The 12,908-nt window shown below is 42.4% G+C and overlaps 1 protein-coding gene across 1 annotated transcript in view; it reads right to left on the bottom strand.

Moving 5' to 3' along the window:
- LOC106560620 (sodium/potassium-transporting ATPase subunit beta-233) overlaps positions 1-12,908 on the bottom strand; it is a 51,201-nt gene that overhangs the window by 29,254 nt on the left and 9,039 nt on the right. The window contains exon 3 of the mRNA XM_014123673.2: positions 3,375-3,530. Coding sequence (XP_013979148.1) covers positions 3,375-3,530 — 156 coding nt within the window. The remainder of the gene's footprint in view (positions 1-3,374; positions 3,531-12,908) is intronic.

Here is a 12,908-nt window from a genome sequence, read left to right as displayed (position 1 = left end):
GACTGTACTAGTTTCTACTAGTGTGTCTGTACTAGTGTCTACTAGTGTCTACTAGTCTGTACTAGTGTCTACTAGTGTCTACTAGTGTCTACTAGTGTCTACTAGTCTGTTCCAGTGTCTACTAGTCTGTACTAGTGTCTACTAGTCTGTACTAGTGTCTACTAGTGTCGACTAGTCTGTACTAGTGTCAACTGGTGTCTACTAGCCTGTACTAGTGTCTACTAGTGTCTACTAGTGTTCTACTAGTCTGTACCAGTGTCTACTAGTGTCTACTAGTCTGTACCAGTGTCTATTAGTGTCTACAGGTCTGTACTAGTGTCTACTAGTCTGTACTAGTGTCTACTGGTGTACTAGTGTCTACAGGTCTGTACTAGTGTCTACAGGTCTGTACTAGTGTCTACTAATGTCTACTAGTCTGTACTAGTGTCTACTAGTCTCTACTAGTCTGTACTAGTGTCTACTAGTGTCTACAGGTCTGTACTAGTGTCTACTAGTCTGTACTAGTGTCTACTGTACTGTCTACAAGTCTGTACTAGTGTCTACTAGTCTGTACTAGTGTCTACTAATGTCTACTAGTCTGTACTAGTGCCTACTAGTCTGTACTAGTGTCTACTAGTCTGTACTAGTGTCTACTAGTGTCTACAGGTCTGTACTAGTGTCTACTAGTCTGTACTAGTGTCTACTACTATCTACTAGTCTGTACTAGTGTCTACTAGTCTGTACCAGTGTCTACTAGTGTCTACTACTCTGTACTAGTGTCTACTAGTGTCTACTAGTCTGTACCAGTGTCTACTAGTGTCTACTAGTCTGTATTAGTGTCTACTAGTGTCTACTAGTGTCTACTAGTCTGTACCAGTGTCTACTAGTGTCTACTAGTGTCTAATAGTCTGTACTAGTGTCTACTAGTCTGTACTAGTCTCTACTAGTCTGTACCAGTGTCTACTAGTGTCTACAGGTCTGTACTAGTGTCTACTAGTCTGTACCAGTGTCTACTAGTGCCTACTAGTCTGTACTAGTGTCTACTAGTCTGTACTAGTGTCTACTAGTGACTACTAGTGTCTACTAGTCTGTATTAGTGACTACTAGTCTGTACAGGTCTGTACTAGTGTCTACTAGTCTGTACCAGTGTCTACTAGTGTCTACTAGTCTGTACTAGTGTCTACTAGTCTGTACCAGTGTCTACAAGTCTGTACTAGTGTCTACTAGTCTGTACCAGTGTCTACAGTGTCTACTAGTCTGTACTAGTTTCTACTAGTGTCTACTAGTCTGTACTAGTGTCTACTAGTGTCTACTAGTCTGTACCAGTGTCTACTAGTCTGTACCAGTGTCTACTAGTGTCTACTAGTCTGTACTAGTGTCTACTAGTCTGTACCAGTGTCTACTAGTCTGTACTAGTGTCTACTAGTCTGTACTAGTGTCTACTAGTCTGTACTAGTGTCTACTAATCTGTACTAGTGTCTACAGGTCTGTACTAGTGTCTACTAGTCTGTACTAGTGTCTACTAGTGTCTACTAGTGTTCTACTAGTCTGTACCAGTGTCTACTAGTGTCTACTAGTCTGAACCAGTGTCTACTAGTGTCTACAGGTCTGTACTAGTGTCTACTAGTCTGTACTAGTGTCTACTAGTCTGTACTAGTGTCTACTGTACTAGTGTCTACTAGTGTCTACTAGTGTTCTACTAGTCTGTACCAGTGTCTACTAGTGTCTACTAGTCTGAACCAGTGTCTACTAGTGTCTACAGGTCTGTACTAGTGTCTACTAGTCTGTACTAGTGTCTACTAGTCTGTACTAGTGTCTACTGGTCTGTACTAGTGTCTACAGGTCTGTACTAGTGTCTACTAGTCTGTACTAGTTTTGACTAGTCTGTACTAGTGTCTAATAGTGTCTACTAGTCTGTACTAGTGTCTACAGGTCTGTACTAGTGTCTACAGGTCTGTACTAGTGTCTACAGGTCTGTACTAGTGTCTACAGGTCTGTACTAGTGTCTACTAGTCTGTACTAGTTTCTACTAGTCTGTACTAGTGTCTACTAGTGTCTACTAGTCTGTACTAGTGTCTACTAGTCTGTACCAGTGTCTACTAGTGTCTACTAGTCTGTACTAGTGTCTACTAGTCTGTACTAGTCTCTACTAGTCTGTACCAGTGTCTACAGGTCTGTACCTGTGTCTACTAGTCTGTACCAGTGTCTACTAGTGCCTACTAGTCTGTACTAGTGTCTACTAGTGTCTACTAGTCTGTACTAGTGTCTACTAGTGACTACTAGTGTCTACTAGTCTGTATTAGTGACTACTAGTCTGTACAGGTCTGTATTAGTGACTACTAGTCTGTACAGGTCTGTACTAGTGTCTACTAGTCTGTACTAGTTTCTACTAGTGTCTACTAGTCTGTACTAGTGTCTACTAGTGTCTACTAGTCTGTACTAGTGTCTACTAGTCTGTACTAGTGTCTACTAGTCTGTACCAGTGTCTACTAGTCTGTACTAGTGTCTACTAGTCTGTAACAGTGTCTACTAGTCTGTACCAGTGTCTACTAGTGCCTACTAGTCTGTACTAGTGTCTACTAGTGTCTACTAGTCTGTACTAGTGTCTACTAGTGACTACTAGTGTCTACTAGTCTGTATTAGTGACTACTAGTCTGTACAGGTCTGTATTAGTGACTACTAGTCTGTACAGGTCTGTACTAGTGTCTACTAGTCTGTACTAGTTTCTACTAGTGTCTACTAGTCTGTACTAGTGTCTACTAGTGTCTACTAGTCTGTACTAGTGTCTACTAGTCTGTACTAGTGTCTACTAGTCTGTACCAGTGTCTACTAGTCTGTACTAGTGTCTACTAGTCTGTAACAGTGTCTACTAGTCTGTACCAGTGTCTACTAGTGTCTACTAGTCTGTACTAGTGTCTACTAGTGTCTACTAGTCTGTACCAGTGTCTACTAGTCTGTACTAGTGTCTACTAGTCTGTACTAGTGTCTACTAGTCTGTACTAGTAGCTACAGGTCTGTACTAGTGTCTACTAGTCTGTACTAGTGTCTACTAGTGTCTACTAGTGTTCTACTAGTCTGTACCAGTGTCTACTAGTGTCTACTAGTCTGTACCAGTGTCTACCATTGTCTACTGGTCTGTACTAGTGTCTACAGGTCTGTACTAGTGTCTACTAGTCTGTACTAGTGTCTACAGGTCTGTACTAGTGTCTACAGATATGTACTAGTGTCTACAGGTCTGTACTAGTGTCTACAGGTCTGTACTAGTGTCTACTAGTCTGTACTAGTGTCTACTAGTCTGTACTAGTGTCTACTAGTCTGTACTAGTGTCTACAGGTCTGTACTAGTGTCTACTAGTCTGTACTAGTGTCTACTAGTGTCTACAGGTCTATACTTGCCTCCACAGTCTTCGTACTTGCTCAGGTCGGTCTGCCTCTCCTCATCGTACATCTCCAGGAACTCCTTGATGCTCGTGGTGTACTTCAGATACGTCTCCACATCGTTGATATTGTAAGAGATCTCAAACTTTTCAGAGCGTGGGGTGTGGGATAGACCTGTAGGTAGACAACACACTGGGTTAGTATGGATGATAGACCTGTAGGTAGACAACACACTGGGTTAGTATGGATGATAGACCTGTAGGTAGACAACACACTGGGTTAGTATGGATGATAGACCTGTAGGTAGACAACACACTGGGTTAGTATGGATGATAGACCTGTAGGTAGACAACACACTGGGTTAGTATGGATGATAGACCTGTAGGTAGACAACACACTGGGTTAGTATGGATGTTGTAGGTAGACAACACACTGGGTTAGTATGGATGATAGACCTGTAGGTAGACAACACACTGGGTTAGTATGGATGATAGACCTGTAGGTAGACAACACACTGGGTTAGTATGGATGGTAGACAACACACTGGGTTAGTATGGATGGTAGACAACACACTGGGTTAGTATGGATGATAGACAACACACTGGGTTAGTATGGAAGTACTGCCAGGTGGAGAGGGTATTAAATAGGGCTATAGAGGAAGTACTGCCAGGTGGAGAGGGTATTAAATAGGGCTATAGAGGAAGTACTGCCAGGTAAAGAGGGTATTAAATAGGGCTATAGAGGAAGTACTGCCAGCTGGAGAGGGTATTAAATAGGGCTATAGAGGAAGTACTGCCAGGTGGAGAGGGTATTAAATAGGGCTATAGAGGAAGTACTGCCAGGTGGAGAGGGTATTAAATAGGGCTATAGAGGAAGTACTGCCAGGTGGAGAGGGCATAAATTGGGTCATACTATGTATTTATTTGGACAGTGACGCTAAAACTTTTCAATTTGGCTCTATACTCCAGCATTTTGGATTTGAGATAAAATATATATATATATACACTGCTCCAAAAAATAAAGGGAACACTTAAACAACACAATGTAACTCCAAGTCAATCACACTTCTGTGAAATCAAACTGTCCACTTAGGAAGCAACACTGATTGAGAATAAATTTCACATGCTGTTGTGCAAATGGAATAGACAACAGGTGGAAATTATAGGCAATTACCAAGACACCCCCAATAAAGGAGTGGTTCTGCAGGTGGGGACCACAGACCACTTCTCAGTTCCTATGCTTCCTGGCTGATGTTTTGGTCACATTTGAATGCTGGCGGTGCTTTCACTCTAGTGGTAGCATGAGACGGAGTCTACAACCCACACAAGTGGCTCAGGTAGTGCAGCTCATCCAGGATGGCACATCAATGCGAGCTGTGGCAAGAAGGTTTGCTGTGTCTGTCAGCGTACTGTCCAGAGCATGGAGGCGCTACCAGGAGACAGGCCAGTACATCAGGAGACGTGGAGGAGGCCGTAGGAGGGCAACAACCCAGCAGCAGGACCGCTTACTCCGCCTTTGTGCAAGGAGGAGCAGGAGAAGCACTGCCATAGCCCTGCAAAATGACCTCCAGCAGGCCACAAATGTGCATGTGTCTGCTCAAACGGTCAGAAACAGACTCCATGAGGGTGGTATGAGGGCCCGACGCCCACAGGTGGGGGTTGTGCTTACAGCCCAACACCATGCAGGACGTTTGGCATTTGCAAGAGAACACCAAGATTGGCAAATTCGCCACTGGCGCCCTGTGCTCTTCACAGATGAAAGCAGGTTCACACTGAGCACGTGACAGACGTGACAGAGTCTGGAGACGCCGTGGAGAACGTTCTGCTGCCTGCAACATCCTCCAGCATGACCGGTTTGGCGGTGGGTCAGTCATGGTGTGGGGTGGCATTTCTTAGTGGGGCCGCACAGCCCTCCATGTGCTCGCCAGAGGTAGCCTGACTGCCATTAGGTACCGAGATGAGATCCTCAGACCCCTTGTGAGACCATATGCTGGTGAGTTTGGCCCTGGGTTCCTCCTAATGCAAGACAGTGCTAGACCTCATGTGGCTGGAGTGTGTCAGCAGTTCCTGCAAGAGGAAGGAATTGATGCTATGGACTGGTCCGCCCGTTCCCCAGACCTGAATCCAATTGAGCACATCTGGGACATCATGTCTCGCTCCATCCACCAACGCCACGTTGCACCACAGACTGTCCAGGAGTTGGTGGATGCTTTAGTCCAGGTCTGGGAGGAGATCCCTCAGGAGACCATCCGCCACCTCATCAGGAGCATGCCCAGGCGTTGTAGGGAGGTCATACAGGCACGTGGAGGGCACACACACTACTGAGCCTCATTTTGACTTGTTTTAAGGACATTACATCAAAGTTGGATCAGCCTGTAGTGTGGTTTTCCACTTTAATTTTGACTGTGACTCCAAATCCAGACCTCCATGGGTTGATAAATTGGATTTCCATGGATTATTTTTGTGTGATTTTGTTGTCAGCACATTCAACTATGTAAAGAAAAAAGTATTTCATAAGATTATTTCTTTCATTCAGATCTAGGATGTGTTGTTTAAGTGTTCCCTTTATTTTTTTGAGCAGTATATATATCTGAAGCGACAGTACAAAATGTCATATTTTATTTTAGGGTATTTTTATACATACAGTTGGAAGTTTACATACACTTAGGTTGGAGTCAATAAAACTTGTTTTTCAACCACTCCACACATTTCTTGTTAACAAACTATAGTTTTGGCAAGTCGGTTAGGCCATCTACTTTGTGCATGACACGAGTCATTTTTCCAACAATTGTTTACAGACAGATTAGTTCACTTATAATTCACTGTATCACAATTCCAGTGGGTCAGATGTTTACATACACTAAGTTGACTGTGCCTTTAAACAGTTTGGAAATTTCCAGAAAATGATGTCATCGCTTTAGAAGCTTCTGATAGGCTAATTGACATCATTTGAGTCAATTGGAGGTGTACCTGTGGATGTATTTTAAGGCCTACCTTCAAACTCAGTGCCTCTTTGCTTGACATGGGAAAATCAAAAGAAATCAGCCAAGACCTCAGAAAAAAGATGGTGGACCTCCACAAGTCTGGTTCATCCTTGGGAGCAATTTCCAAATGCCTGAAGGTACCACGTTCATCTGTACAAACAATAGTACGCAAGTATAAACACCATGGGACCACACAGCCGTCATACCGCTCAGGAAGGAGACACGTTCTGTCTCCTAGAGATGAACGTACTTTGGAGCAAAAAGTGCAACTCAATCCCAGAACAACAGCAAGTGACCTTGTGAAGATGCTGGAGGAAACAGGCACAAAAGTATCTATATCCACAGTAAAACGAGTCCTATATCGACATAACCTGAAAGGCCGCTCAGCAAGGAAGAAGCCACTGCTCCAAAACCGCCATAAAAAAGCCAGACTACGGTTTGCAACTGCATATGGGGACAAAGATTGTACTTTTGGAGAAATGTCCTCTGGTCTGATGAAACAAAAATAGAACTGATTGGCCATAATGACCATCGTTATGTTTGGAGGAAAAAGGCTGAGGCTTGCAAGCCGAAGAACACCATCCCAACCATGAAGCACGGGGGTGGCAGCATCATGTTGTGGGGGTGCTTTGCTGCAGGAGGGACTGGTGCACTTCACAAAATAGATGGCATCATGAGGGAGGAAAATTATGTGGATATTTTGAAGCAACATCTCAAGACATCAGTCAGGAAGTTAAAGCTTGGTCGCAAATGGGTCTTCCAAATGAACAATGACCCAAAGCATACTTCCAAAGTTGTGGCAAAATGGCTTAAGGACAACAAAGTCAAGGTATTGGAGTGGCCATCACAAAGCCCTGACCTCAATCCCATAGAACATTTGTGGGCAGAACTGAAAAAGCATGTGCGAGCAAGGAGGAATACAAACCTGACTCAGTTACACCAGCTCTGTCAGGAGGAATGGGCCAAATTCACCCAACTTATTGTGGGAAGCTTGTGGAAGGCTACCTGAAACGTTTGACCCAAGTTAAACAATTTAAAGGCAATGCCACCAAATACTAATTGAGTGGATGTAAACTTCTGACCCACTGGGAATGTGATGAAAGAAATAAAAGCTGACAAATAATTCTCTACTATTATTCTGACATTTCACATTCTTAAAATAAAGTGGTGATCCTAACTGACCTAAGACAGGGAATTTTTACTAGGCTTAAATGTCAAGAATTGTGAAAAACGGACTTTAAATGTATTTGGCTAAGGTGTATGTAAACTTCCAACTTCAAATATATCTGTTTTACTGTTTAGAAATGAAAGCACTTTGTCACAATTTTTTGTTTGTGATATATAGCGAATGTGCCCACTTTGGTAATGGCACATGAGCTCTAGGCAACAGCTGGCAGATACAGTGTTGGCAAAGCCTACATAATGACATTATAATGGACAAAAGAGCGAGGTTATTTTAATTTGCCAAACGGCAGCCCAGCATCGATCATCGTGTCACCAGAATAAGACCCTGGATATTTATTGAAAAGGAGCATCAAGCTCACAGTGCACTTTCACCACCCTGTGCAGTTCATCATAACTTATTTTATCTGTAGCCTCAAAATAATCCGAAACACAGCCAAAACAAACAGCAATTGCATCCAACAAGTTTGTAGAGTCAAATCAAATTCAATTTTATTTGTCAAATGCGCCGAAATAACTGGTTAGACTTTACTGTGAAATGCTTGCTTACAAGCCCTTCCCAACAATGCAGAGTAAAAACAGTACAGAATAAAATAAAATACACAAGAATGGAGTTAAATACAGGAAGTACCAGATCAATGTGGAGCAATATACAGGAAGTACCAGATCAATGTGGAGCTATATACAGGAAGTACCAGATCAATGTGGAGCTATATACAGGAAGTACCAGATCAATGTGGAGCTTTATACAGGAAGTACCAGATCAATGTGGAGCTATATACAGGAAGTACCAGATCAATGTGGAGCTATATACAGGGAGTACCAGATCAATGTGGAGCTATATACAGGGAGTACCAGATCAATGTGGAGCTATATACAGGAAGTACCAGATCAATGTGGAGCTATATACAGGGAGTACCAGATCAATGTGGAGCTTTATACAGGAAGTACCAGATCAATGTGGAGCTTTATACAGGAAGTACCAGATCAATGTGGAGCTATATACAGGGAGTACCAGATCAATGTGGAGCTATATACAGGGAGTACCAGATCAATGTGGAGCTATATACAGGGAGTACCAGATCAATGTGGAGCTATATTCAGGAAGTACCAGTACCAGGTCAATGTGGAGCTATATACAGGAAGTACCAGATCAATGTGGAGCTATATACAGGAAGTACCAGTACCAGATCAATGTGGAGCTACATACAGGGAGTACCAGTACCAGATCAATGTGGAGCTATATACAGGAGGTACCAGTACCAGATCAATGTGGAGCTATATACAGGGAGTACCAGATCAATGTGGAGCTATATACAGGAAGTACCAGATCAATGTGGAGCTATATACAGGAAGTACTAGATCAATGTGGAGCTATTTACAGGGAGTACCAGATCAATGTGGAGCTATATACAGGGAGTACCAGTACCAGATCAATGTGGAGCTATATACAGGGAGTACCAGTACCAGGTCAATGTGGAGCTATATACAGGGAGTACCAGTACCAGGTCAATGTGGAGCTATATACAGGGAGTACCAGATCAATGTGGAGCTATATACAGGGAGTACCAGTACCAGATCAATGTGGAGCTATATACAGGGAGTACCAGTACCAGATCAATGTGGAGCTATATACAGGGAGTACCAGTACTCCCTGTATATAGCTTAATCGACATCATCAGCATCTGGAGAGCAGTTGTTGTTTGGGGTTAACTGCCAGTTCAGGGATTTCAACCAGCGATCCTTCGGTTAATGATGCACTACTCTTAACCACTAGGCTACCTTCCTGGGGGGGACTATCCTGGTGGGACTATCCTGGTGGGACTAACCTGGTGGGGACTAACCTGGGGGGACCTATCCTGGTGGGACTATCCTGGGGGGACTATCCTGGGGGAGGACTATCCTGGTGGGACTATCCTGGTGGGACTATCCTGGGGGGACTATCCTGGTGGGACTATCCTGGTGGGGACTATCCTGGTGGGACTATCCTGGGGGGACTATCCTGGGGGGACTATCCTGGGGGACTATCCTGGGGGGACTATCCTGGGGGGGACTATCCTGGTGGGGGACTATCCTGGTGGGACTATCCTGGTGGGGACTATCCTGGGGGGACTATCCTGAGGGGGGACTATCCTGGTGGGACTATCCTGGGGGAGGGGACTATCCTGGTGGGGGACTATCCTGGTGGGACTATCCTGGTGGGGACTATCCTGGGGGGACTATCCTGGTGGGACTATCCTGGTGGGGACTATCCTGGGGGGACTATCCTGGTGGGGGACTAGATACATACATTTCTTTAATTTCTAAATGATAAAACAGATATGTAACTTCATATAAAACATTTGATCTCGAATCCAAAATGCTGGAGTATAGAGCCAAATTAAAAGTTTTTTAGCGTCACTGTCCAAATACATGAATGGGGGGGAGTGTATGTGGACCAATCACAAATCAACTGGAAAAATAAAGTCTGTTCTTTTTATTTTTTTCAAAATATCTACCAACACTCAATAATATCTGTATCCATACCAGGGCAATAGGCATATATAATCCTGAATTCAATGATTTTCAAAATATCTACCAACACTCAATAATATCTGTATCCATACCAGGGCAATAGGCATATATAATCCTGAATTCAATGATTTTCAAAATATCTACCAACACTCAATAATATCTGTATCCATACCAGGGCAATAGGCATATATAATCCAGAATTCAATGATTTTCAAAATATCTACCAACACTCAATAATATCTGTATCCATACCAGGGCAATAGGCATATATAATCCAGAATTCAATGATTTTCAAAATATCTACCAACACTCAATAATATCTGTATCCATACCAGGGCAATAGACATATATAATCCAGAATTCAATGATTTATAGCTATAAATGAAGGTTACCTATTAATACATTGTTAGGGTTAGGGTTTATAAAACAGTAAAAAAAAACCTGGGTGTCTAATAGCTCTCTTCAGATGGGCTCTGTTTAAACAGTGGCAGTAATTTTCCACAGACAGACAGACCTGGTAAACACACACACAGGGTCACAGCTAGGCGTGGCAACGTTCAAGTTTTAACGTCACGAGCACAAGTACAGTGAAATGCCTTTCTTACGCACTCTAAACCCAACAATGTCAACGTAATACTAAAAATAACTTAAGGTAGAACAGAAACAGAGTCAGAGAGAGAGAGAGAGAGAGAGAGAGAGAGAGAGAACCATCATTGTTTCTGTAACCACACTCTTTCCTCAACATCCAAAGTACGAATCCTTATCCAGTGTCTATTGCATAAGATCTCAATGAAAACCAACCCTGTTCACGTCTTAAAGCTTAATGTTACTCAAAATATTTGTCCTAGCACGTGTTATGTGGAGTCAAATGTTCAATATAGCTGTTTTACTTCCTTCCCACACACACACACACACACACACACCCAACTGCCAGCCTCACGTGCTCCTCACTCACAATGGAAACTTTTATCCTCAGAATGAGAGGCGGGATTTTCTCCTTCCTTTATGTGGCCACCAATGGAAACTTTTAGCATTAGAATGAGAGGCGGGACTTGCTCCTTCCTTTGTGGCCACCAATGGAAACTTTTAGCATTAGAATGAGAGGCGGGACTTTCTCCTTCCTTCATGTGGCCACCATTGGAAACTTTTAACTTTAGAATGAGACGCGGGACTTTCTCCTTCCTTTGTGGCCACCAATGGAAACTCACTTCAGCTCATGACACTCCACAACTAAATGGCCAACAGGCAAACAGACCCATGTGATGGTGCCAGTATTTAAAATGGCTGCTAAAAATACCACCTGGGCAATAGTGTGTGCTGTGCAAACGGGCCTTGGCACGGGAGGCAGGGCTGAGACAGAGAGAGATATTGAAAATGTACTCCCTGTCATATTAAGGAAGTAACAGCAGCTGTAACTTATCACACAACAAGCTGCACTGTTGAGGCTCTTTAAACTTGCCTTTAAAAGATTACAGAAAGAATTTCTGACTCCAACTTATGGAGGAAAAACAGAAAAAAAACAGGCTCATATGAGCTGCCTTCCACACACAAGGTGTTCAACTTCATTCCCAAAGATGTGTTCGTGAACACACAGGCAAATCGAGTCCCAGTAAAAAGTTGTGTAGTGTTGTGTTTCCCAGAGATGAAGAATGCGGAGGGAAGTTGACAGGGAGGAGGAAGGACAAAATGGCTGAAGCTGTCTGAGGTCAGAGGAACCTTCAGTGGAGAGGAGCAGCGTTTGACAGAAACCTTGGAAATAGACAGTCAACCACATAACAGCAGTATAAAGGAGACCAGTAGCCACAATCCTACACCGACCGGACCTCAATAACAACATGTTAGAAGTCCTCAATTGAAGCCCAAAGCATTATGGTTGATTCTGATAAAAAGCCTATTCAAAATATACTCTTCACTGTTATGAGGTTATTGAGGACTTGAAGATAATTATTATACACTTACTAATCATCATTCTACTTCCATTTATGTACACTCGGAGAAACATTCTCTGTAAAACCCATTAACTACACAGCTAAAATCCTTTAATTATAATTGCTTTAAATGTGTTCCACTGAGCCAACTCAATATAGTAAACAGTGTTATGACTAAAGATTTAAAGACCTCTTCCAGCGATTTCTTTAAAAAAAATTACATGTACTGTTGAAAAGGGATATCCCAAGTATAAATACAGTAAAGTACACACACTAAAGGGTAAAAAAAATATATATATAGATATATGTTTTCAGACAACTACAAACTTCAAGGAGTAGGTCTGATGGGAACCTGTGATGTCATTGGCCTCCCCCACTGCTTGAGGAGCAATAGAGGACAAACGAGGAAATCTGGAGTCTGGAGTGACACGCCTATTTAATCCCTCAATCACTACCATCTTCAGAGCGTATCTCATACCTTGACACTTCATTTAGCTTCTGATGGAAATCCCACTTAACAAAATGACAAAAGGATATTGCCTGAAGCAGCATAAAGAAGTATAAAGCAGTATGGAGCAGTATAAATCAGTATAAATCAGTATAAAGCATTATAAATCAGTATAAATCAGTATAAGCAGTATAAATCAGTATAAATCAGTATAAAGCAGTATAAATCAGTATGGAGCAGTATAAATCAGTATATGCAGTATAAATCAGTATAAATCAGTATAAAGCATTATAAAGCAGTATAAATCAGTATAAGCAGTATAAAGCAGTATAAAGCAGTATAAAGCCGTATTAAGCAGTATAAAGCAGTATAAAGCAGTATAAATCAGTATGGAGCAGTATAAATCAGTATAAATCAGTATGGAGCAGTATAAGCCAGTATAAATCAGTATAAGCAGTATAAAGCCGTATAAATCAGTATGGAGCAGTATAAAGCAG

The sequence above is a fragment of the Salmo salar genome, chromosome ssa10, assembly GCF_905237065.1.
Source record: "Salmo salar chromosome ssa10, Ssal_v3.1, whole genome shotgun sequence".
Taxonomy (NCBI): Eukaryota; Metazoa; Chordata; class Actinopteri; order Salmoniformes; family Salmonidae; genus Salmo; species Salmo salar.
The sequence above is the reverse complement of the archived record's forward strand: the minus strand, read 5'-3'. Positions and strand labels throughout refer to the sequence as shown.